The following is a 26022-nucleotide window of genomic DNA, read 5'->3' as shown; positions in this document are numbered from 1 at the left end:
AATTTTGATCATGTAACCATGGGGATGCTGCAATGGTCATAAATGTGAAAAATGGTTGTAAGTCACTTTTTTCAGTGCCATCGTAACTTTGAATGGTCATTAAATGACTGTTTATAAGAATGACTACCTGTATACTGTAAGATCAAATCCTAAACTTTGCCTAGTTTGGATTTTTGTTTTTTAAATTATTTCTTTGGTTTCATCTTCTGTTATGGCCTGTTAAGCATTTCTTGTTTTGGTCCATATATTTTATAAATGGTATTCAGTCTCTTCTGGATCAGATGTCTATTTACTATACAATCTTGAATTGTTCCATCAGGCCCCTAACTGTACAATACATCTAGTTTCACCAAAATAATAATAGTAATGCTTTTATTTTGTTTCTTTTACAGTTGGTAAACCAGCAATTGTCCAGCTCACCATTTTTCCAAAATATTTGTTTGCCTAAATTTAACTTTTCACCATTTTAGAAGGTTATTTATGTCGGTTCAATCTCATAGATTAGAAGCAGCTTTAATTGTTTCTTCTAAGTCCCCAAATAGATTATGCTTATGCTTTAATTTTTGATACTTTATTTTATTCAGTAATTTCTGTTTCTCCAGAGTTTTCATACTTGAATGCTACAGAGATAAACAGTCTTTTCATAAATACTTTGTTATTTTGTAAATAAAAAACACCAGAGATTAGGTTCATTTGAAAGAAGTCTTTTAATTTCTGCTAGCAATTCAATTTCATATCCTCTTGTAATGTTAAAAGTCTGTAACATCCCCATCTCTTTAGTCTAGAACTTTATTTTATTTTATAATAAATGGGTTTATAATTTATATATGAAGGAGCTGCAACCTCCATGTATATAAAATTAGTTGATAATGAGTTGGAAATCCATCACATACCTATTCTTGAATAGTCTTTGTACACTGAGGAATAGTAAGCGTGTTCTTTCTCTGCGGGAAGATCTTTTGAGGAAATTTAGCAGAATTCCTTTTGATGAAGGTTGGTCATATTTCCAATATTTGCCAGGATGTGTCTCTCTACCTATAAAAATCAAAATCATGCAAGCCATAGATATTGTCTGTAAAATTTTCTGGAAGGGAAATGTGAATTTTGAACAGGAATGTTATTGGACGCTTAGAAGCTTGCTGTTGGAAAAAGCTCTATTTCAGGGGTCTCCAACCTTGGCAACTTTAAGTCTGGAGGACTTCAACTCCCAGAATGCCCCAGCCAGCAAAGCTGGCTGGGGCATTCTGGGAGTTGAAGTCCTCCAGGCTTAAAGTTGCCAAGGTTGGAGACCCCTGCTCTATTTTATTCTGGAGAATTCTCCTGTCTCTTGATTCTGCCCCTCCCCTCCAGAAACTGCTGCCTTTCATTCTCTTTTTTTTTTGCAGAGAATGTCTTCATTCTTAAAACTTCCCTCACTAACTTTCTTTGAAAATTGCTCATTAAGTACTTCAAAGTAGTATGAGATCTTCAAAGTATCATTTTTGATAAGTAAAAAAGTGATTTTATGCCCATGATTTCTTCTCATTAAACCAAACCAGAACAAATGATTTTATTAACAAAGGGTATTTAACAAGATATCATAACATATATAAATGTCCAAGTAATATAAGATAAGATAAAAAGAGCTAAAGAAGCAATGTTTAAAAGCTACAAGTCTTAAGGCTGAATTCTAGCTATAATAATTAATACCTTAAAAAGAAATTGTTTAATACTGGCATTCTTTATATTAAAAACTGAAGTATTTCCCTATTGTGTTTTCCCAAATATTTGAACATGTTCTAAGATTAGCATCTTATACTAAATTATGATTGCATTAATTTTTTTCTATCAAAGATAACATGCCTAGAATGACTTGCAAAATGTAAAGTTCAAAACTCCATTAAAAATACACACCATAAAAAGGAAGGTTGTTTTAAACGTATATGAGAAAAAGATAGAGGAATCAAATTGTTTTGGCTGTAACTGAATGAGTATATATAAAGTGCAATACTAGGAGGAGAATATCTTCTAGCATATCACATTCCAAGTCTGTTTAAAATGAATTATCTTAGTGACCTACTGAATTTAGCCAAAGCTAAACCATTTTGAAGGAACATGATTTGAAAATGCTTTGAATTTGACTGAATTATACTTAATGATGAGTTATTCCTGGCAATGTTTTTTGTATAGAGATGGCTAAATGAATACAGGGCCTCTGGAGTCACAATCGCAATAATTTGATATACTATTAAATGCATCTGTCATTCAGCCATAAGGTTCAACTGATACACCTCCATCTGAGTGTAAAACGTGGAATTCACACTAAAAGTTAGTTACATTTTGTTTTAAAGACAAATAGCTAAATGCAGTTATTCCATCCTTCAGAGAAGGAAATCCTAATCTTGCTATTTTTTTTATTACCCTTCTTATATGGGTAGACGAGAAGCAAACTTAATAAATCTACATTAAATAAATACATTTAATTTATTAAAATGTATCTATTATTGTGCTAACTTGATTTTGATGAACAATATTTGAGTAGTCAGCTAGATCATTTTATGATAATAAAACTGCCAAGGGTAATTTACCTACAGGGTATGATCAAAAAAGCCAAAATGGTGGCCACAACAGGGCAAATGAAGCTGTTTGATTTTAAATACATCTTGACAATTTTTTTTTCAAGTTTTTATTGGTTTTTAAAAATAAACATAAACAAAACATAAAAACATCAAGCCATCTTCCATATGTATACATACAGTGTGCCGGTTGGTTTACAAATTGTTTTGTGCTTCCATTTCATAGTCTTCAATTACATTGCATATAATCTCGTATTTTCAATCAAAAATTAAATACCTTAGTATCATTATTAATCAATCATTTGACTATACTTTTATTCATTCATGTTTTACAAGATAATCATAACTTACTTGTTTGTTTTATAACCGTTCATATTATCATCCCAAATCTATCCTAAAATCATTTTGTAGATATAAGAAGTACATTTTTATATATTTATTATTTTCTAAAGGTCTACATATTTCATTACTGTATTTTATTGTCTAACCATTGATAGAATAGATCCCAAATTTTATAAAATTGTTTATCCTCTTGTTCTCTAATTTCAAATGTCAATCTACTCATTTCAGCACATTCCAATATTTTCTTAATGATTTCCTCCTGTGATGGTGTTTTCTCATTTTTCCAGTTTTTGGCAAATACAAACATCTTGACAATTTTTTAAACCACACTCTACAAACATCCTTAAACAATATCTTGAGTTGACTTCTGATATTCTTACTTACCTTAAAGTCTGTAGAGCAAGGGCCTTCAAACTTGGCAAGTTGAAGACTTGTGGACTTCAACTCCCAGAATTCCTGAACTAACATGACTGGAGGAAGAATTCTAGGAGTTGAAGTCCACAAGTCTTCAACTTGCTATGTTTGTAGAGATTCTTAGTCATCCAGGTCATGGTTGTCCCAAAGCTGCTTTTTCAAAAGGCAACCTGACTTTTATTTTTTTCTTTTGAAGACATTTCGCTTCTCATCCAAGAAGCTTCTTCAGCTCTAACAGGACAGTGAGGAATGGAAGGATTTATATTGCTTGCAGACAGCTGGTCATTTGCATCCTTTTAGAGGGTCATTGAAGCACTTGGAGGTTTATCTGTGTCCTCAAGGTCACCTGAGTAGTTCAAATGGTCTGGAACCTTACTTACCTTCTTCCAGGATTTCTTACACTCATCAATATCCTAAGGTTTCCCCATTCAACTACTAACCAGATTAACTCTGTTTATTTTTCAAGGTCAGCCAGCCATTTACTTGGTGAAATGTAAATATGGTCTTGAATTCAATTGGTCTACTATTGACTATGTATACACACAGCCATGTAGTTTTCTTGGCAACTATACAAAAAATGGTCAATGACTTCCAACAGGATTGCTTTTTGACTTTCCAATTTAGCCTATAGCTCTGAAATTGGCTGGTCATCTCCCATCCAGATGTTCACCAGATTGATCCCACTTTATTTTTTTGAGATTAATCAAGGTCATCTAGCTGTTGTCGTTCCTGTGCTAAATAAAAATGTTGATAAACACATTATAGCTTTTCTCTCATGAATATGATGTTAGAAGTGGGACCTATAGCTTGCAGGAAGAGCTGTCCTTCTGTTTTTATAAATTGTGGTTGCAGTTCTATAACCTAATAGAAGAGAGGATCTGTAACTCAGGTTGAATGTGGAGTTCTTGGTGCACTCTGAGCTTGGTGGTTTGTTTGCAATATATTTTATTACCCAAGTAGATGACATCATCGGTGCTAGTGGATCTCAGTTTGCTCCGTTTACAGTTGCCCTGTCAGGGTTGGTGAGGGCATAATCTTCTCCTTGATAGTTCCATGATGATAGTTTTCTGTTTGATTGTTTGGCTGGCACTAATATCTGTTTATCTGAGTGTTGCTGGAGGGAATGTATCCTGGTCTTTTTGTTTAATTCTTGGGGGGGGTTAATTGTACCTTCCAAATGGTGTGTAAATGTGGCTTATCTCTATCTTATATCTGTTGATGGCTGAAACACACTGCCATCAACACTGGCCATTTCTGGCCAAGTTCAGCAGCACATTGACCTGCAAACTTAAGATAAAAAGAGGAGGTGAATTAAAAGCTCAAAATGAGGTGACAGCACAAGCAGTATGCTTTCTGGCCTTTTTTTTTTTTTTAGATTCAGTTAGAATTGTAGTTAGTTTCCTCCAGATGTTTCAAACCATACTTAGGTCCAGCAGCATCCAGTTTCACTTGCCAAGATGGGCTTTAGGCTTCCCTGTCCCAGGAATCTGGACTCACTAGGTGCTGCTAAAGAAATTTAAGGGAGTATATTTGACTACACATACACACATACTGGATAGATAGATGGATGGATGGAAAGACAGATGATATAGATAGATGATAGACAGATGATGATGGATAGATAGATGATAGATATAGATAGATGAGATAGATAAACAGATGATAGATAGATGATAGATAAATAAATGATAGGAAGATAGATAGATGATAGATAGATATAGATAGATGAGATAGATAGACAGACAAAGAGATGATAGATAGATAGATAGATAGATAGATAGATAGATAGATAGATAGATGGATGGATGGATGGATGGATGGATGGATGGATGGATGGATGGATGGATGGATGGATGATGGGGGCTTCATGGTGGGGAATCCCCTTCCCCACCATCCAGTCAGAGCTGAAAAAGCTTCTTGGATGAGAAGCGAAACGTCTTCAAAGAAAAACCAGAAAGTCCAGCTGCTTCTTGATAAAAGCACCTTTGGGTCCTCTTTACCGCCCTCTCCCCACCCTCCACCTCCCCACTTTTCTTGGTTGGTTCCAGGCTACGAAACCCCCCAAAGCTGCAGCGGCAAAAGGAGGCGCGGGGGTTGCATATGTGTCTGTGTGGGGAGGGAGGTCGCTTTCTCCGCAGCCCTCCCCAGGCTCAGCGGCCAAAGCGCGTGAGGGAAAGGGGAGCAACCAACGCGCAGGCCGCCTTCCGAGCCGAGTGCGGGGGGGACGGGACCCCTTCATCCCACCAATCCAGCCCCCCACAGATCCCAACCTGCTTTGCGAAACGCCCCCTCCCCGCAACCCAAAGCTTCTCCCCCCGCCCGTCAGCCGGCGACCGGTCAGCGATGTGCGCAGGCGCTCGGAGTTCTCCCTCCCACCCTCCCAGCGCCACGCCGGGCGCCCCAAATGGGCATCTCCGAGCGGGAGGGCGTCCCTCCCCGCTCGCCCCCGGTTCGAGGAAGCGAGGGCCGGGCGCCGTGCGGGGCTGCAACTGAGCGGAGGCGCCGCGGCTTGGGAAGGGAGGTCTCGCCAAGCGCCAAAGCGGGGCTCGCCGCGCCGTTCTCGCCTCTCTCGGTTGGGCGAGCCCGGATCCCCGCGGCCCCTCGACCCCGGCCCCGGTCGCCATGGTGACCACGCAGCCCCTGGGCCGCCCGAGCGGCAGCGCCGGCCCCCCGCCGAGCGCGCCCGCCACCTGCGGAACGAGGCTGGAGCGGGCGCCCAGGTGAGCAGCCTCAGGCCGCGCAGAGCGGTTGGCCCCGCTCCCCGGATGGCCGAAGGCGGCGTTGCCGGCTGACCGTCAGCCCCGAGCTCTTCTGGAGGCTGGGTTCGCGCAAGAGCCGGGTCCGGTAAGGAGCTGTTTGTGCCTGCAAAGGGCAAATGGGGGGGGGGGGAAATCCTACTGGGAAAGTCAAAACGGGGCGGGGGGCGGTTTGGTGTCCTGCGTATTTGGCATGGCTTTGACTGACCGACCCTCTGACTGGACCCATCAGCCCCAAATGGTTTAGAACAAGCGGCCGTCGGCTCTCCAGAATCCAAGATTGACAATCGCAGGGTTATCTTGCCCAGCTTGTTCCCGACGAAATCTGTTACTCTGTATAAAGGCACATCTGTAGAGATTCTCAGTCATTCAGGTCATGGCTGTCCCAAAAGGTGCCTTTTTTTCAAGAGGCAACTGGACTTTCTTGTTTCACTTTTCACCCAAGAAGCTTCTTCAGCTCTGACAGGATAGGGGGGAATAGAAGGATTTATATCCCTTGCAGACAGCTGGTCATTTGCATCCTTTTAAAGGGTCGTTGAAGCACTTGGTGTTCATCCCAAATTGTATAGCTTAAAAGTCTGTAGAGATTCTCAGTCATCCAGGTTGTGGTGGTCCCAAAGGTGCAACTGGACTTTCTTGTGTTTTCTTTGAAGACGTTTCACTTCTCACCCAAGAAGCTTCTTCAGCTCTGACAGGATAGTGGGGAATAGAAGGATTTATATCCTTTGCAGACCGCTGGTCATTTGCATCCTTTTAAAGGGTCGTTGAAGCACTTGGTGTTCATCCCAAATTGTATAGCTTAAAAGTCTGTAGAGATTCTCAGTCATCCAGGTTGTGGTGGTCCCAAAGGTGCAACTGGACTTTCTTGTGTTTTCTTTGAAGACGTTTCACTTCTCACCCAAGAAGCTTCTTCAGCTCTGACAGGATAGTGGGGAATAGAAGGATTTATATCCTTTGCAGACCGCTGGTCATTTGCATCCTTTTAAAGGGTCCTTGAAGCACTTGGTGCTCATCCCAAATTGTATAGCTTAAACGTCTGTAGAGATTCTCAGTCATCCAGGTTTTGGTGGTCCCAAAGGTGCAACTGGACTTTCTTGTGTTTTCTTTGAAGACCTTTTACTTCTCATCCAAGAAGCTTCTTCAGCTCTGTTAGGATAATGGGGAATGGAAGGATTTATATTCATAGGATAGGATAGGATAGGATAGGATAGGATAGGATAGAATTCTTTATTGGCCAACTGTGATTGGACACACAAGGAATTTGTCTTGGTGTAAATACTCTCAGTATACATAAAAAAAGGTACATTCATTAAGAATCAAGAATGTTGTCCACTAAAAAGAGATTTTTGTTTTTAATGTGAAAAACTGAATAAAATTTGTTAAAAAAAAAGAATCATAACGTACAACTCTTAATGATAGTCATAGGGTACAATCAGCAATCAAATCATACTAGGAAACAGTCAATATAATTGCGGACAGCTGGTCATTTGCATCCTTTTTAGAGGGTTGTTGAAGCACTTAGAGGTTTATCTGTGTCCTCAGAGTCATCTGAGTAGTGCTCCTGGTTTCTGTCTACAATTTTCCCCTCCCCTCCTGGAAATCCATTCCTACTCCCACACCATTCAAAGGGTATTCCTCCCATATAAGGCAAGTATTTATTAGGAAGAGCTTTCCAATGAGGCAGTTGACTAGTATGAATGGGAGAACTTCAGCTGGGTTTTTTCTCCTGGTTTTAATATTGTTGTTAGAGCTTGATTGAATGCAAGGACACATTTGAAAGCATTGATCCATTTTTACTTAGGGGCAGCTGGAGCGGTCAAGGTGATGACTGAAGTCTCCTGATAATGTTTAATTCAGTTGGAACTGGAGGTGATCCAGAATCACTGAAGAATCTGCAGTGTGATTTGGGGACCAAAGGCTTGACAGGTAGACAAGCCAAAACTGTCTTTAGCCATTGAAATATTTAGGCCAAGTTTCAAGGGACAAAAATAAGCTTTGATAAAGTTCCACCATCGGATGAGATGTTTGGTGATTAGAGTTTCTTGTGATTAGGGTTTCTTGTAGGTTCATCTCCTTCTTCCCTAAAGTATGCAACATGTCAGTATTATGCAAAATGAAATAGAACCCATGGCAGACAATTACAGTAATACATAAAAGTTTCTGGCAGTGGTTTTGCTCTTCAAGCGTGTTTCAGTTTAGTTTCTGAACGTTTTGTGTAATGTTTGGTAACGAAACATTCAGAAGCTAAATTGAAACATGCATGGAGAGCAAACCACTGCCAAAATCTAAAACCCTACAAGTATTTTCTATTATTTCAAATATAAAAGTTTTTCATGTGCATGCCTGGTTATGTTTGGGGAGATAGACAGACAGGTAGAATCCATGCCCTGTTTTCTATGTTCTGTCTTTCCTTTTAATTGCTTGTTCATTTAGAATGCAGAAAGAGACATAAGTTCTTACGAGTTCTTATATTCTCTTAAGATTTCCAGAATTGCCTGTTAAAAATTATTTGGGAAATTTGACTAAATTAGACATAAGGCTAACTCTAAGGTTTTGTGGCAATCTCTGTTCATGTTGTTCTTCGATTAGGCAGAGTTTTGGCTCATCAAATGTCCAAAGCCTGTTATCTAGATTTCTTCTTTTTGATTTACCGGTAATGTTGCAAAATTCATGTGTTGGGTTTACATCCTGCTGAACTAAAACATGCTCATCTGTCAGTTATACAATTGTGCATCCTCCTTGCTCTACCTGAGAAATACATTTGCAGGATAGAAAACATGAATTCTGCTCCGTATAAATGCTAAAATATTTGAGGGGCCACAGATGTCAAAATATGCACAGAGAGCAAGAAGCAACTGCATTGATGATGATATACTGAAGTCAGTATGAAGTCATTTGCACTATCTTATCGTGATTTTGTAGTAGTTTTGTTAAATGGAACAAAAGATTAGGGTTGTCTCCTGGCATTCTGCAACAAACCCGCTTCCATTGGCTGCAGGGAATGTCTGAGTAATATGTTCAGACTTACTTTGCAGAAATATATTCCTAGAGTACTGTGAAAACTGGCTTTCTTTTTCTTTTATCTACATAGATTTTTCTGCTATTGTAAAAATCTCCCAGCATTTACTAGATTTTGTGGAACCAAAGAACTAACAGTTGAATTCTGTTAGAAGCTGTAATAACAATAAAACAGAATTGGAAGAGACCTTGTAGGTCTTCTAGTCCAACCCCTGCTCAAACATTTCAGATTGCTCAATCTCCTCTTAAAAATCTCAAGTGTTGTTGGAGCACGCACAACTTCTGAAGGCAAGTTGTTCCACTGATCAATTATTCTGTCAGGAAATATCTCCTTCATTTTAGGTTGGTTGTTTCTTTGATTAGTTTCCACCCACTGCTTCTTGTCCTGCCTTCTGGTGTTTTGGAGAATAAATTATTAATACTGTAATACCACTATAACACTAGCATTATAATACTATTATAATGCTATAGATAAATACAACAACAACAACAACAACAATAATAATAATAATAACAATAACATTAATTATCTATAATTCTGTACTTCTAATGATCACTGCTTCCCCTTCGGAGAAATCCACCTATTTTTTATTAGTCTTGATGTCCATTAAAAACTGGAGATAGTCAGAAGCCTTCTCTCCAAAAGAAGTATTGTTTGAATTTGACCAACTTCTTTGCTTCCAAAATCCAGGAGTTAAGTCAAAACCTGAATTTACTTTCCTTCCAGCTACAAACATGCAACGCTTTGTACATTGAGAAAGGAATTCCATACCTCTCTTCAGAATTGCAGGAAGATAAAGTTTTCATTGCCATAAAGCTGAAACATATCCTGGAGTTTAGGAATTGTGTGTGTGTGAGAGAGAATGTGTCTCCACAATTTCTCTGTAAAGAATGAAGTGTATCAAAGCTCCCAGCCCTTCTTGTGTGTTGAAAGAAACTGAAATTGTACCCCTTTTGCAGAAATTCATGTGATTGAATTTTTTTTCCTAAACTTGTTATCTGTTCCTTCTCAAATCCAGTTTCTTTCATGAAGACTGACTTAACCCTTTTATTGTCAGGCCCAGAAATAAATAAATGTAAGTGTATGAAATTAATTGAGTTAGTTGTTGCCCTTATGTGCCACTCCATTTTCTTTCTCTTTTTTTTTTTTGTGCCTTCAACTAAGTTTTGATTCCTGGAGACTGCCTGGATCAGCCGCTGCAGTTTTCTTGGCAAAAGCTTGGAAGTCGTTTGTCATTGCTACTTTTCTAGAATCTAGATCTAAGAGGGAATGACTGGGTTTGTGCCTAAGGTGGAGTAGAACTCACAGTCTCCTGGTTTCTCGCCTGGTGTCTTAACCACTGCATCACGTTGACTTTCTCACTCCAATTTATACTAGCTTATCATAGTGCTTTACACATACTTATTTTTGTAAATAAGGTTTAAAAATGCAAAATGAAAAAAACATATTCAACCTATTGTTTAATCCTAGTGATCAGTATCTTAATACTATATTAAACACTATATTATGCCCCAGATTACAAGAGAGAAAGGTTGCAAAATTTCTGCCACTACAAACTGCTGAAAAAGCCAAGTTTTAATGGCTCCACAGTTTTGGCACCACAGTGATCCCTGGGAAAAGCTGTTCCAAAGAAGAGTAGAAGTGATTGGAAACCGTGCTTCCAAGGCCAAGATGATAGCATTGAGTGAACAGATTCAGAATAAGCCTCTTCTACCTGATCTCATCAGGTGGGAAATTGGGAGAAGTTGGTTTGAAAACAACCCATTTCTGAAACAATACAGCTCTTGAAGCAGTGGGGTTTCATAGGCATATCATAAAATATCCATCACTATTCAAGCTGCTGCATTCTGGATCAGGTGTGACTTCTGCTGAGTCACCTTCAAGATCAACCTTGTGTAGAACTGGTAAAAAAAAAAGGAAGTCTTGTGTCCTCAAAACAGGTCCACTGGCTTCTTCAAGTGTTATACTTCAGGAATCCATGAGGGTTTGTTGGCTGTGAATGGCTCTTGGCTAGGCCTTCATTGCAGGTTCCATAGTGGCAAACTATAATAATATTTCATGTTTCATTCTGGAGTAACGAAATTTGGATTTCCCCCCATTTTGCTTGTTTTTTTAAAATATATTTTCTTTTTGTTCCCATTTTATCCCATACCACCGTTTTCTTTTTTTAAAAGGAAGTCTTTTTTCTGCTTAAATTACTATTTACAGTGCAAAACTACTGTGCCTGCTTAAATTCTAAGTTTTGTTTATATTTATGCTAAGGGAACCGGGCTTATCTGTACATCTACATCTCTTTCTCTCCCTCCCCCTCTCTCAGTATGTTTTTGTGTGTGTGTGTGTGTGTATATATATACAGAGAGTATATAAGGAGTTGTTGCTTTGTATTAGCATCCATTTGGTTGTTAACTAAATGAAAAAGCTAAACTTTCATTTTGCCTTCCAGCAAAAATTTTAAGGAAAAATTGTAACCGTGTAATAAAATTTCAAACCTAATATTGTAAGCCTACTGCCAGAAATCTGCAAACGATTGAGAACTTAAGTCTGAAGTGCTTCATACAGGTAGTCCTCAACTTACAACAGTTAATTTAGTGACTGTTCGAAGTTACAATGGCACTGAAAAAAAATGACTTATGACCCGTTTTCAAACTTACGATCATTGCGGCATGCCCATGGCCACGTGATTTACATTTGGATGCTTGGCAACTGGCTCATATTTATCACTGTTGCTGAGTCCCAAAGGCATGTAATCCCCTTTTGCAGCCTTCTGACAAGCAAAGTCCATGAGGAAGCCAGATTCACTTAACAACTGGGTTACTAATTTAACCTCTGCAGTGATTCAGTTGACAGATATGGAAAGAAAAGCCGTAAAATGGGGGCAAAACTCACTTAACAAATTTCTCACTTAGCAGCATAAATCTTCGATTCAGTTATGATCGAGGACTCCGTGTATCTCTGTGCTCAGAAGAAAAGCCCAATTGTTACAACATTACAGAATAATGGAGTTGGAAGGGACCTTGTAGGTCATCTAGTCCAACCTCCTGCTCAAGCAGGAGACTATAGTACCATTTCTGACAAGTGGCTGTCCAGTCTCTTGAGAGCCTCCAGGAATGGGGGAGGGGGGACCCACAACTTCTGAAGGCAAGCTGTTCCATTGGTGGATCAACTGTTCAGAAAAGTAAAAAATTATTCTAAATTGTACTTTTAAAGAAGGAGTCTTATCGGGAAATATGTTTCTGAATGATAGAAAACAGCACTTCTGCAAATAAAGTTGAGTTGAAAGAGGGATTACACCTCTTCCACAGCATCCTCCAAATATTTTTCTGTACATAAAATCATAAATAATAAAGAAGAAAGTAAAAGGATATAAAAGGAAGACGTTAAAGATCTTTATCATTTTGATTGGGGCTATTTAGTCTTAAAGAATGGTTTCAAGTTAATGTCAACCATGTGCAAAAATATTGAACTCTAAATATGATTTTTTCTAACAGCTCTGTTTGGTACAAGGCTCAGATATATTTTCGAGAATGGTTCCATGCCCTGGAATTCACCCTGTCCTTCTAATTTAAGTTGAAAATATTATTAGCTTAAGTGCTGTATTTATGAGTCTCAAACTCTGGAGCCAAGGTGGTATAGGCCAAAAGAATAATGTAAGTCCTTAATCTTGATAAAATTGTGGTTACCCATTGGCGACTTTTTAATGTAGGCTATTCCTGGAATGCAGCATACTTTTGAAATAGAAACTATGTTCAGCTTGTGATCTGAAACCATTTGCAGATCAAAAGTTGTGTGTATTGGCTAGGAGATCAAGAATTGGAATTGGGATCTTTCACAAATCTTTCAGAATCTTGGCTGGATCTCTGCAATCGCAGATCCTTTGGATTCCTAGGAATAAAGTATTTATTATAAGGAATGATATAGTGCCAGATTGATAATTGGTGAAATCTTCTATAAGGGTCACTTGAAATGGAGAAACTAGAGAGACCACACAGTTCAGAGGAGGAGATGATAATTAAAGATGCCTTTAAAAAAAAATCAGTTCATGAACCCCTCATTTCCCCCCAATTTGATGAGATTTCTTTTTTTAAAAAAAAAATTCCTATCAAATGAAATGAGAATAGGATGAAAAACTTCAGGTGAAATGTTCACCTGTCTCCCATGTTTTAATTCCTTATGTTATCCTTTCTCACAGTTTCACTCTTTGAAATATTGGATTCAGAAATGGCAAAAGGGGAAGAAAGGCCCAAAGCTTTCATCTTTTCACTCCCAGATGTGAATTCTTGGATTTCCTATCAATTTAAAAATAGCAAGTAAGAAATTAAGAAAGGGTTACACTTTCTTTGTGATATTCCAAAATGAGTGTCAGTTTATAAGGCCTGGTTATCTAGGAATTCCTGATGCACATTCCGGATGAGAAGCTATTTCAACAGTGCATAATAAACTGTTTTCTAATTGAAAGAAATATATATACTTGTGGTTCCTACATAGCTGCTCACTTCTAGAAATGCACAGACAATCCTCGAAACAAATAGGTGAGTTTTCTCAGAAAATGCTTCAGAAATGAAATGCTCCCTTTGAACAGTGCTGAAGTTTTAGTTATCTTTTCTTTAAGCATAGTTGTGTCAATTGGTTTGTGCAAAAAAAGTTACTGATATGTATGGGAAATTCAGAATACTTCAGCCTGGCCAGTGTCAATATGTTGCGCTGTTTAGTTTGTTTCAAACATCCACGTTTTTAATATGCCAAGAGCAAAACTCTTCAAGCGGAGGGAGAGATTTAATATAATGGAATGGAAATACGGTTGTTGAAGATGAAGATCACACAATTCATTCCATAAGAACGAACAAATGAAAGTAGTTGGCAAAGTTAAGGAATTTAATCTGCTTAATAGGTAGCCCTACTCCGTTGTTGGTTCTGTATCATAAATCCCTGTATTCAAGTAATAGTAAGCATTTGTCAATCTCACCCTACTACATCAAGCCAGCATTTCACTTATTATTATTATTATTATTATTATTATTATTATTATTATTATTATTATTATTATTATTATTATTATTATTATTATTATTATTATTATTATTATTATTATTATTAAGAGTTGCTAAGAAGGAGGCAGAGTCAAGTTCTTCCAGGGGAGATAGAGACTGACCACAAACCCTCCACATCAGGGGTTTCCAACTTTGGCAACTTTAAGGCTTGTGGACTTCAACTCCCAGAGTTCCTCAGCCAGCTTTGTTCCAGATTACTGTTGCTAAGGGAAACTTACGTCAGGGCAAGAGTTTGCTTTGGTAACATCACAGCTGAATTGAAACAGGTGCTTTGGCCTTGAAACCTTTCCAAAAGGTCACAGCAACCTTGAAAGTACATTGGGCAGATCAAAACAACCTATTTTGAATTTATTCTCACTCTATATACTTTGCCCATCCCTGTTGCTCCAGCCCCAAGCCTGAATACTTAGACTCCTTATCTGGTAAAGATAATTTGGTTGTTTGCAGCATTTCTCAGCCTTTCTATCCTAGAGAGACCCTTGAAATAATGTTCAGGTTTCGTTGAATCCCTGAGTCAAAATTATGTCTGCAGTTAGCACCGCACAGCATGGAAAATTAGAAAGTAATGTCAGTTAGTTTATTTTTCAGTCATGATCTCTTGCAGAAATCTGGGTGACTTCTGGTGCAAGCAACCCTAGGTTCAGCAAGATACCTGGCTGAGAAAGTCTGGATTAGAAAGAGGTTTGTTCATTGTATTAGTTTGGAGTGTGGAAGCAGCTTCTCTCTTAAAAGAATGGGAGGAAAAGATGTAGAAGGTTCTGAGTTACTTTTCTGACTAGGTATGTGTAGATGGACCTGGAATATTGGGCCTGTAGTTCCGTCCACAAGATAATGGTGTGTTGTCTGATTGCTTCCTTTCCTCTCCTCTCCTCCCCCCTTCCTCCCTCCCTCCCTCCCTCCCTCCCTCCCTCCCTCCCTCCCTCCCTCCCTTCCTTCCTTCCTTCCTTCCCTCCCTCCCTCCCTCCCTCCCTCCTTCCTTCCTTCCTTCCTTCCTTCCTTCCTTCCTTCCTTCCTTCCTTCCTTCCTTCCTTCCTTTCTTTTCCCTCCCCTCCCTTCATTCCAGTCTAAACACTTGGATAAAACCATATTCACTGAGAGCATGGAGACCATTCTCAAGAACCTTTATATGGTTTGCTTTATGAAGGCTTCCTATTTTTCTCCCAATGTCTATATTTTTATCCCCGAAAATATCTCCTAGCATGATCCTCATCTCCAGGTAGTACACTGTGCTAGAAATGTCTGAAATAAAATATACAATTTCATTTTCCTTAACGTTAATTCGTTTGGCATATATAGCATAAACATTTTATTCCTGCTTATTTTCTACTGCATGCAATATATGTACACAGTTATTTTAGAACTGGGCAGTGCATAAATCGAATAAATTAAATGTATTCCATTAAAACATTCAGGTTTGCTTTCAGTCTGCTATTCTAGGCACTGTGCCATACTTTTTTTTTGTACTAGGGTTTCTAGATAAAAAAAAACTTGGTGTTTAGTTACACATCTATCAGGATGCTCATAGAAGTCATAATTCTGCAGATGAGAGGAGAAAATTTCATGTGTTTGTGTGAAGCTAGATGAGGTAAGCATGGCTTTTAATGTATATAAAACAGTCGTGAATGGGAGAAAATTCTGTCTCCTGTGAGGACCATCTCATTTATTCATTTGTTCATTTGTTTGCTGACTGCTCAGTGCATAATATAACCTGGGCATCTTATGTAACACAACTTTGAAATATGAGAATAACAGAGGAACAATAACAATAGCCACATTTGAAGGAATGAAAACACGTGATCTAGGAAGGAACATAGTTTTTAGAGCCTTGTGGAAGGACATAAGGGTTGGGGAACACTAGAAAGGTAGTTAATAGTTTTGCTTTACAAATATTCAGATTGAGCCAAGAAAATAAATAAACACAGTTTCTGGGGATCCCTGCCAAAATTAAGCAATAGCTGCTATTTCTATATAAATATTTTAATCTAAAGGCTGCTTTTGATTAATGATTCTAGCGCTGTAAGTAATATTTCAGTCGTCTTTCATGAAAAGCTTTGGATCAAGGTTTTAATTTGGCAACTACCAATCCTGGTGGTTGAGTTTACTTCATGAACAACACTGAAAATTTATATTGTGCCTGAAGAGATTTAAATAGCACATTGTTTCTTTTTGTTTGTTTGTTTCTTTTTAAATAGAAGTTCAGTCATCACTGGTAGATCTGGCAAATTATTTTAAACCCACTTAACTTGTTTTTAAGAATGTGTCTATTGTATTTGTTTTCAGAATAGGATCTAGTAACACCTCCTTTAAGACAAGCAAATGAAATAAAATCCACAATTGACTAAGCTTACCTCAAAGGTGTTTGAAAGTAAAACTTAATATTCATTGAAAGTTCTGCAAAGATGTGTACTGGAAATGTGGGTTTCCACATAAAAGATGGTTTTCTTTTCTCTCTTCTCAGCTTTTCCACCATGTATAAAAATAGTGGGTACAATGTTTATTGAGAAGAAAGCTTTGAGTTCATATTCCTTAAGTTTTTAAGAGCAAATTCAAGGTTGCCTTGCAACATCCTTTGTAAATAAATGCACTCACACACACAGCACCCTGCAATTACTTTTCTGAATGTCCATTCAAGTTAAGAATTTTCATCTTTGCGGTTGCCATAGCAATCTGTTCTCCTCTTTCTACTACATTAAAAATCTATTCAGTTGCCAATAATGAGTGTGGAACAGGGGGAAAAAATTCTTTAAAATAGCTTTAGCGTCTTATATGCAACAGAAAACAGAACTGGCTTTTATATGAGGAGAGGTGGGTGGCTGGTGTAATGTAGCAGCAAACTTTTAATGAAAAAAAAGGTCGTTTAAAAATACTACAGATAAAAAAATGTTTAATAAGCCAACTCAGAGGAAAGTGTTGCAAATACATTTTGTGTAACTTTACTAAATTAGGAATTAATGGTCCAAGTAAAATTTTAGAAGTAAAACAGGCAAGTCCTGTCTTATGTAACATTATTCAGTTGCCTGAAGGTTCTTTAGCTAGGTTTTGCTTAACTTTGAATCAGATGGAAATGCATCAAATCTTATTTATTTAGAGATGGAGTGGGTAATTTTTTCCTATTGTAAATTTGGTATTTGATGCTGATTTCTCAAATTTTGATTGAACTATTTGGAAGTCTTAAGATAATTTCGTCTTGCTCTGGGAACCTGCCTTTCATATATCAGGTTGTAGCAATAATGTATATTTAACCGATAACTATCTCTGTTTATCTTGGTTAAGTATTATTTTGTTGAAAGGCTCATAGTATATGCATGGTACTACTACAGTATTCCCCAAATAATTTCTCTTTAAAATGGACAGACCTTCTTCAATTAACTGACATTTGCTACTGGAGAGCTTCAGTCTGTTAAAATTTTCATGATTGAATATCCTTATTATGTTATCAGTCTGTTGAATAAGTGATATTGCCAGTTTTGGATGAGTTCTGTTCTTTTTCACTTCTGATTGTCATCGTTATTTTATAAAATAGTTTTGGTGTCAATTCTGGGTTTTTCTTGAATATTGCTTTATACGAACTCTCATCTCAGGCTGTGGTGAGCATACAAATGGAAGAGTGACATAATCATACAGCATTTTCCTCTGAAGTACAGAACAAACACTAGTATTATAGGGGCTTCAGGAGGACACTGCATGGAGTCTGCAGCCATACAAGAGATTTGAGGTTATCTTTTGACTCTTACAGTCCCTTTTTTATTAAAAAAGCTTAGCATCATAAATGTAGTAATAAGAAACTAATTTATCTTGACAAAAGTGCTACTATAAACTATTCTGCCATTATAAAATAACCTTTTAAAATTATTGTTTCTGCTGGTATCCATACATTTATGCAAAGCACTTAAAGGTCAGGCATTGCCGGAAAATGTCTTTTTCGATTGTTAATTAAAGGTTCACAGGAACAAGCACCGGGTTTACTCTCTTAACAAAAGGAAAAGATGTCTTATTCCCAGAAATAGAAAGCAAAGTCAGAACAGGAAATCAGGAAAAGAAGGCCCATGCAGTTGTATGGGGAAATAATCTGCACCATTCAAGTCAGGGTGGGTGAGTGGTGCAGTGGCCTAGAGCTTGGAGCTCTTGCCTCACAATCAGGAGGCTGTGAGTTCAATCCAATGTTCTGACCCAAACCCCTTCCCAATAAAACAAACACAAACCAAAGGGTACAGAAACCGTTTAATGATTCTTATTAATCCCCGGTTAAAAGTCTGCTGCAAACTAATTAACTTTGATAAGCACGAGCCTCGCCAAAACTGTGCGAGGCTGCCAAGAATAACAGATAAGGTTACCTAGAAATATTTTACAACACAAGAGTCTTCCAATACCAACTAAGATACTGAAATGTCCACGAGTCTTTGCTTCCTGCAAAGAACGTCTGATTCACAGCTGGCTTTTATCTTCTTGAAGGAGGGGCCATTACCTTGTAGCCTTACTCCCGAGTCGCCCATGCTTCTGCAGCTGCTCTTTCCTGTGATCAATCCTGTGCACACACGCACTTGGCACAGGCTCCTTGGGAACCTCCTCATCGCTGCTGCCAGCCCCCACAATCTCTGAAGGCAGCAGTACATTCTCTAATGGTCCTGGCCCCTCATCTGAGTCCTCGCTCTCCTCAGCCGTCTGCACCTGCTGCCGGCGAACCACAATAGGCAGATATTTCTCTCTGGCACATTGAGATTATATCTGCTGAATATAACTCCTCATTGGCGACAGGAAGGGTATCTGGCCAATAAACACTCGTCTCCATTCAGTTGCCCAGGCTCCACCCTGGGATTATGGGGTCATTAAAAGATGATGATGATGGGGATGATTCAAGTCAGGGTGGGTGAAAGCAGTGGTGGAATTCAAAATATTTTACTACTGGTTCTGGGGGCGCGTGCGGAGCATTTCAAAATGGGCAATTTTAAGCATGAAAACCTATCTTACTGACAGCGCTGGTGAGTAAAACAGCTGAGGCTCAGCAATCCACTCTGCCGCGCCTATCAGCTAAACTACAAACAAAGGAAATATAGGACAGGAAAGGGAGGGTGCAGGTGGGCGGGGCCAACCGCCGACCAACGCTATCGGATCACTAGAACCAGTGCGAACCGGCAGCATGCCACTACTGGGTGAAAGCTTGGACAGGTGCTTGCAGAAATGCAGTTAATCCTTGACTTACGACCGGCCGCTTAGCAAGAGGTCAGAGTTACATAGTTTACCCCCAAAAAAGATACTTCAGACCTGGATTTGAAGGTCTGATTTACATCTCCACCCCTCCCCCATGACCATATGCTTGCATCTTGGGTGCTCAGCAATTGGCTAGCATTTATGATCGTTTACAGTGTCCTGTGGTCATCTGAGCATGATTTATGACATTTTTTTGGTCAGAAAGCGGTGTTTACTTCTGTGTCCGACTAAAAACACTCAGGTGCAGATGATGGATATGACCGGCTCAATTATTGTTGTAAGTCGAGGACTACCTGTATCGTGAATGAGTTTTACTCCCAGTTTATTTATGAACCTGTTCTCATCAAAATACAAAAAAAGAGAAAAGAACGGATACTAGCCCATTCTGCTTAGCCTCTGAGCTGGGAATTCACAAAGAAATTGAGTTTTACCACAGCTTTGATGGTTTAAGCTCCTGCGTCCTTCAGTGCTCTATCTTCTGTCTTTGTCAACTTCCAACTGAGCAGATATGACATAAAGCTACTTAAATTCTTGCTAATATGTAAGCTAGAAACTTGCTGTTTGCTCTCTATTTAGATATTAAGCCAAATACATTGAGAGTTTTTATTGGGATAATTAACTGTAGCCAAAGTTCTGTGTGAAGCTTTCCAGAAATAATCACAATGTTGCAAGGAATGGGAAAATTGGAAGGGGTTATCTTGATTCTAGCAAGATGTTAGGCTGAATTTAGTTTGATAAGGCAGAAACCATGGCTGATGGTAAATTTTAATAGCAGAGCTAGTTCTCATTGTCCATTGCATAGAAAAGTAACATTTTGAACTGGTTACACACAGTGCCTTCACCTGGATAAGGCAAACGGAATTCCTGTATCCAAAACCTGTACTACTTGAGGCACTTGAATACACTCAAGATTAGCCCTGTGCATAATGCATCAGTAACAAAATGTGGAAGTTAGTTTTGTGTTCCTAACCAAGACAGAGCTGGAAGCAGTAATCAGGGCTTCAAGATACAATTCTAGTTCCCAAAGCATTTCCAAGCTAAACACCATACCTCTTTATTTGCACAATCAGTTGTACATAGCAATTTTAAACTCTTTTAACACTTTCACTCTGCAGGTTCATCTACAGTTTATTACCTACCATTTCGATCAAACTTGGCAACTCTAAGATGCGTAAACTTTTAACTCCCAGAATTCCCCAGCCACCCATGTCAAAACTTCTCCTGAGTGTGAGGATGAAAAATAGAACTAGCCTTCTCATTGAGATTTGAAAATGTAGGATGGCTGTTACAGCTGTGCACGCCTCCATGCATGCAAGGGTGGGATTCTACCGGTTCGGACCGGTTCTATAAGACAGGTTGTTATGATTCTGCGCAGTTCGGAGAAGCGGCAAATCGTGTCCCTGGCTGGCCCCTCCCCTCCCCTCCCAGTCAGTCCTTATTGCGCATGTGCAACATTGCTCACATGCCCGACTTCACTGATTGTGTTCTTTCCTGACCAGTCACTCCTTAAGGTATTTCTTTTCCCCCCCCTCTCCTGACGATCAGCTGTTCCTATGATCAGCTGTGCCAGGATTCCCCTCCCTTACTTACTGCTTCGCCCAGGAGGCTTCCCTGAGGCCCAGGAAGGCAAAAAAAAGGAGGGGGAGCTGCAGCCCCACTGCCCCTTCACTTTTTTGCCTTTCTGTGCCCAAGGAAAGCATCCAGGGAGCAAAAACACCCCCAGGAGGCTCCCCGGGAGGCCCAGAAGGTCCCAAAATGGAGTGCAGGGGGGGTGCTGCGAGCCCCCTCTATGCTCAGTTTTTTTCCTTCCTGAGCCCAAGGGAAGCCTTCTGGGAGCAAAAACGCCCCCCCAGGAGGCTTCCCTGGGGCCCAGAAGGCCCCAAAAACGGGGTGGTGGTGTCTTTGTTTTTAATTCTTGCTTTTCATTTATTTGTATTTTAATGTATTTTATGTATTGTATTTTATTTGTACCAAGACAAATTCCTCGTATGTCCAGTCACACTTGGCCAATAAAGAATTCTATTCTATTCTATGCATACATATATTTTGACGGTAAGCCTCCCAGAGTTACCTTATGGTAAGATGGGCAGCCAATACATTTTATAAATAAATAAACAAATAAACAAACAAGTGAGTGAGTGAGTAGGAGTGAGAGAAAGAAATAATTTTCCATTAGGACTCCAAGATCCCTCTCACAGTTACTGCTTTTGAGCCAGGTATCACCTAATCTGTATTTGTACATTTGGTTTTTCTTGCCTAAGTGTAAAATCTTACTTTTCTCTACATTAAATTTCTCTACGTTAAATAGAGCACTATCTTTCTCACCTCCACCTGAAATAGTAGCAACTCCCATGGTGAGTGGGGTGTGAAGAGTGTTTTCTCATTTTAGTAATGGTCAGAGCTACATCATAAATAACCAGTTTTTGCCCTTATGAGTTACGTTGATATATCATCTGCATATGCTTAACTCATTCCAGCTGAAATCAATAGTATTAAAAACGTTTGGCTGGATGGTACAATAAATAAATAAACAATATATATTGGGTTTTTTCACATTATTATGTTATCTTCTGATTATTACTCACCTGCTTTTTTTCTCCATCCTCAGCGGACTGATAAATAAAATAAACATTTAAAAAAAATCAACACATTAAATTCCAAGATAGTTGTGTGCAGAATCTGCTGAACAGCTCATCAGCAAAATTCAGATGGAAGTTGCATATTAGATATGCATACAGAAAATAATAGAAATAAACATCAGACATGATCTACCCTATGTTTTTTAAATACCTTCCCATGTTAAATATTAAACAGCCAAGTTTTAATATTAAGAGGTTGGTAAACTTTAAGTACATATTGTTTAGCACTAAAAATTTCATGAGTGAAGAATACCATAATTTGTCTCCATTCTCCTGAGAAGTAATAGCAGACTTCTTCAGGGAAATAAATTGGTAGCATTTTCTGAGCATGTAGGTGACAGAACTAATGATAACTTCATTGAAAAACATCATATAACTAGCTTCCCTGGTCCTCTGGTACCTAGAGAAATGAATTTAGCTACACAAAGAAACTGTTTGGCTGAGTTGTTCTTTTCCTCTTTTTTATTTTTTAAAAATTCTCTGCGCTTTTGGTTTTCCTTCAGTGTTTTTTTGTTCTCCAGAACTCATTTAGCTGCTGAAATGAACTGGGATTTGGGTTTTTCAGGGAAGGAAAAGTGGGACAAGGAAGGAAAGGCAATTGAGAAGCAAATTGTGTTTTTTGGAGATATTTCTTCACTCTGATTTTAGTTTTTAAACATTGGTTGCTTATCTGATTGGTCCCAGAAAGAAAGTGTCTTTTTGGTTGGGCTTTTATAGGTGACAACTTGTCTTATCACGGCCTGGGTTTTATGTTTCTCTCTGGGTTAGGCAAAGTCTTGAGCCCTGAACCAATGAAGTCGGATGAATTGTATAATAAATGCTTTTGTTTTTTCTTTTAATTTTCCTGGCAGGCTTTGGGAACCATTACTTCAGTGCCGATTAAAGTTCCTCAGGTCAGTTCCTTGCAGAGGTTGGCAGGACAAAGACCAGCAGTGCTACCTCAGGTAGGAGCGTTAATTACTTTGATTTTATTGGCTTTCAAAAAAGATACAGTTTAAAGATAAGCTGTAATCAAAGAGTACCTGATTGTTAGTTATAAATACTACATTTTAAAAAAGAAACTATGATCAGCTCTAATATTAATCTCTTTCAAGGAAGTTTTTTTTTTCTCTTCCCTTCCTTTTTTTATAAATGTCATTATGATCCAATACATTCTATATTAACACTCTGGAAAACTTCCCCCCTCTCTATTACTGGACTAGCCAAGCTGTTGAAGCACTGTCTGGGGGTGAATATTTTTGAGATTAGTCTTCTTCCTTGATGTGAAAATAGCTACAGGATAATGGTTATTGCATTTAACAGATTTAACGGATTAATAGAGTTAGAAGGGGCCTTGTAGGTCATCTAGTCCAACCCCCCAACCAAGCAGGAGACCCTACATCATTTCTGACAGATGCCGGTCCAGTCTCTTCTTGAAAGGTTCCAGCAGTGAAGCTCCCACAACTTCTGAGGCAACTTCTGTCCCATTGGTTGATTGTAATTAAAAATTACAATGCAAGGTTAGAGTGAGCAGGAGGGATGAGTGCTGAAGAAGTTAGAACTCTAAAGGAGTTTACTGCATGGAATACTAAACTGTAGTTATGTGAACAAGCTGGTTTGTGAACTGTGACTGTCTCTTCCCACAGTCTCTTGTGTCTGTCTATCTTCTGTGCAGCCAAGCATAATTTTGCAGAAGACTATTTCATTCAAACGTATTGAGCAGCCGTTTGTTCAGATAGTAACTGAAAATCACAATCCAATTGTGGATTTTATGCTTTTTTAATGAAGAAGAATGTTTTCAAGGACAAGAATGAAGGAGCAAAGCTTTAACTTTACATCACCACTGAACATACAATTTAATAAAAGATGTGTACTGAATGGCTGATTTTTACTGTTTTTCTTATGCATCTTTTTAATGGGCGCTTCCAAATTTTCACAGAGGAACCTCAAAAGATTTCCAGTGGGGACTATGAAAAAATCATATCTGGAAATGAAATGTTGATAGAGGATCAGCTTTCTTTTACTAAAAACATTCTGTATTTCAGACTGCCATCTGATTAAATTTCCTGAGCATATGTATTGAAGAAGCAGAGGGCATACATTTCATCATGTCTATTCGACTCTACTTTAGATTTGAGTGCATAACCTCCTCTTTATACTTTTATCATCATTTAACATAGGTTTGCAGTATCTATTGTTGGGGCCTTTTTAAAAATAAAATCTCTAATCCTTTAATTATATATTTTAACACTTAGTTAAAGTTCACTGGCACAATGTGTAACGTGAGGATTAAAACGGTTCAGTAAGAAAATTATGCTAATTTTTCGTAGCCTCTGGGGCAGGGCAACTATTTCATTTTTACAAAATTTATGCTGTGCACACAGTGGCACTTTATTTGTTATATGTAAAAATGAATTATTTTGAAATGGTTTGAAAACAGGTGAAAACTTAAGATGTAGATAGAATGTAGCTGAATTTTCACAAGGGGGCAGCAAAGGCCCAGGGTTAATCTGAGCTATCAGTTCACATATGCAATAGAATTTCTTTAGGATTTTGTACAAGGCAGTGTGAAATTTTATCTGCATATGTACATTAATGCAATGCTGTCAAATGTACTTAAACTAGCCTAATTATAGCATTCATTCTGTTGTGCTAATAAGATACATTAATGTAGATTGAATTATTTTATCATTAGTACAGATAATCCTCAACATAATAACAGTTCGTTTAGTGTCTGTTCAAAGTTAAAACATCTTTACTATTGTACTATACCAACTTTGCTGTGCATATACCCTAATGAAGTGTTTCCCAATCTTGGCAACTTTCAGATGTATGGACTTCAACTCTCAGAATTCCCCAGCTAGCAAGGTTGAGAAACACTGCCATGAGGCGTGGACCCCAAAGTTTCACAAGCATTAAAATGAGATCTGAGGGAGGCGACAAAACATGCATGGGGGCCTAAGAAGGAAAGAGATTGCAAGAAAAACGAGCTCCATTAGGAAAAATGATTTGCAGAGGTAAAAGATGGAGGCAGGTATTGATGTGGTAACAAGGGCATGAATTCCTCCAGGTAATACTGAAGAATGACTGCTAGGTGATTCATCATTAGCTGAGCTGACTGGAACCAATTCGAGTTGTTCAGCAGCTGGACACAGACATCCTTTCTGCAGGATTCTTCCTCTCTGTTAAGAAATCAAGACACAAGTGTCTTGATGATTAGGGGTCTGGAGACTAAAACATATGAAGAACGGTTGCAGGAACTGGGCATAACTAGTCTAATGAAGAGAAAGACCAGGGGAGATATGATAGCAGTCTTCCAATACTTGAGGGGCTGCCACAGAGAGGAAGGGATCAGGCTATTTTCCAAAGCACCCAAAGGCCAGACAAGAAATAATGGATGGAAACTGATCAAAGAGGGATTCATCTTGGAAATAAGAAGAAATTTTCTGACAGAACAATCAACCAATGGAACAGCCTGCCTTCAGAAGCTGTGGGAACTTCATCATTGGAGGCTTTCAAGAAAGAGATTGGACTGCCATTTGTCACAAATAGTGTAGGGTCTCCTGCTTGGGTGGAGGGTTGGACTAGATCATCTAAAAGGTCCCTTCCAACTCTGTTAATCTGTAATCGATAAGTATTACCATATGAGCTATATCACATTGTATTGCCATGGAGCTGGAACTACCAGAATCAGTACTGATGTGTGTGCAAATAGGGCAGCCCTTCTGCCCGCCTTTGCCTCTTTTCTTCAAACTGCAATAGCTAAAATCTACTTTTGCATGCTGAAAGGCAACAGCATAGACAGTTATTTTCAGTATCCAATTATTGGGAAACAAACAGTGCTAAGAGCAAGTGGATTGGAAGAAACTGAATTTAACTATGTAGCACAATAAATCATTTGTGCAGGATCTTAAGTATACAGCACATTGTTTACTTAATTACATCCACAGAAAGCATTGTAGTTACCTGAAGACCATCTTTGTTGGAAAATGTCTTGAATGTCACACAGAAGGCTCTTTGGAGCGTTCTTAGATTATTATTATTTTTACAAAACTATTTTTC

At 38.5% G+C, this 26022-nt stretch overlaps 1 protein-coding gene across 2 annotated transcripts in view; it reads left to right on the top strand.

Moving 5' to 3' along the window:
• The window catches only part of PHF21B (PHD finger protein 21B), a 172650-nt gene that overhangs the window by 105641 nt on the left and 40987 nt on the right, over positions 1–26022 (top strand). For both annotated transcript variants that reach the window (XM_087969487.1, XM_087969488.1), the window contains exon 3: positions 22833–22925. In XM_087969487.1, the coding sequence (XP_087825613.1) occupies positions 22833–22925 (93 nt within the window). The remainder of the gene's footprint in view (positions 1–22832; positions 22926–26022) is intronic.

This window comes from Notechis scutatus, chromosome 6 (assembly GCF_049901735.1).
Source record: "Notechis scutatus isolate UNSWTSFEM ecotype Mainland chromosome 6, rNotScu1.2, whole genome shotgun sequence".
In the NCBI taxonomy this organism is placed as follows: Eukaryota; Metazoa; Chordata; class Lepidosauria; order Squamata; family Elapidae; genus Notechis; species Notechis scutatus.
This window is presented reverse-complemented; position numbering and strand designations above follow the sequence as displayed.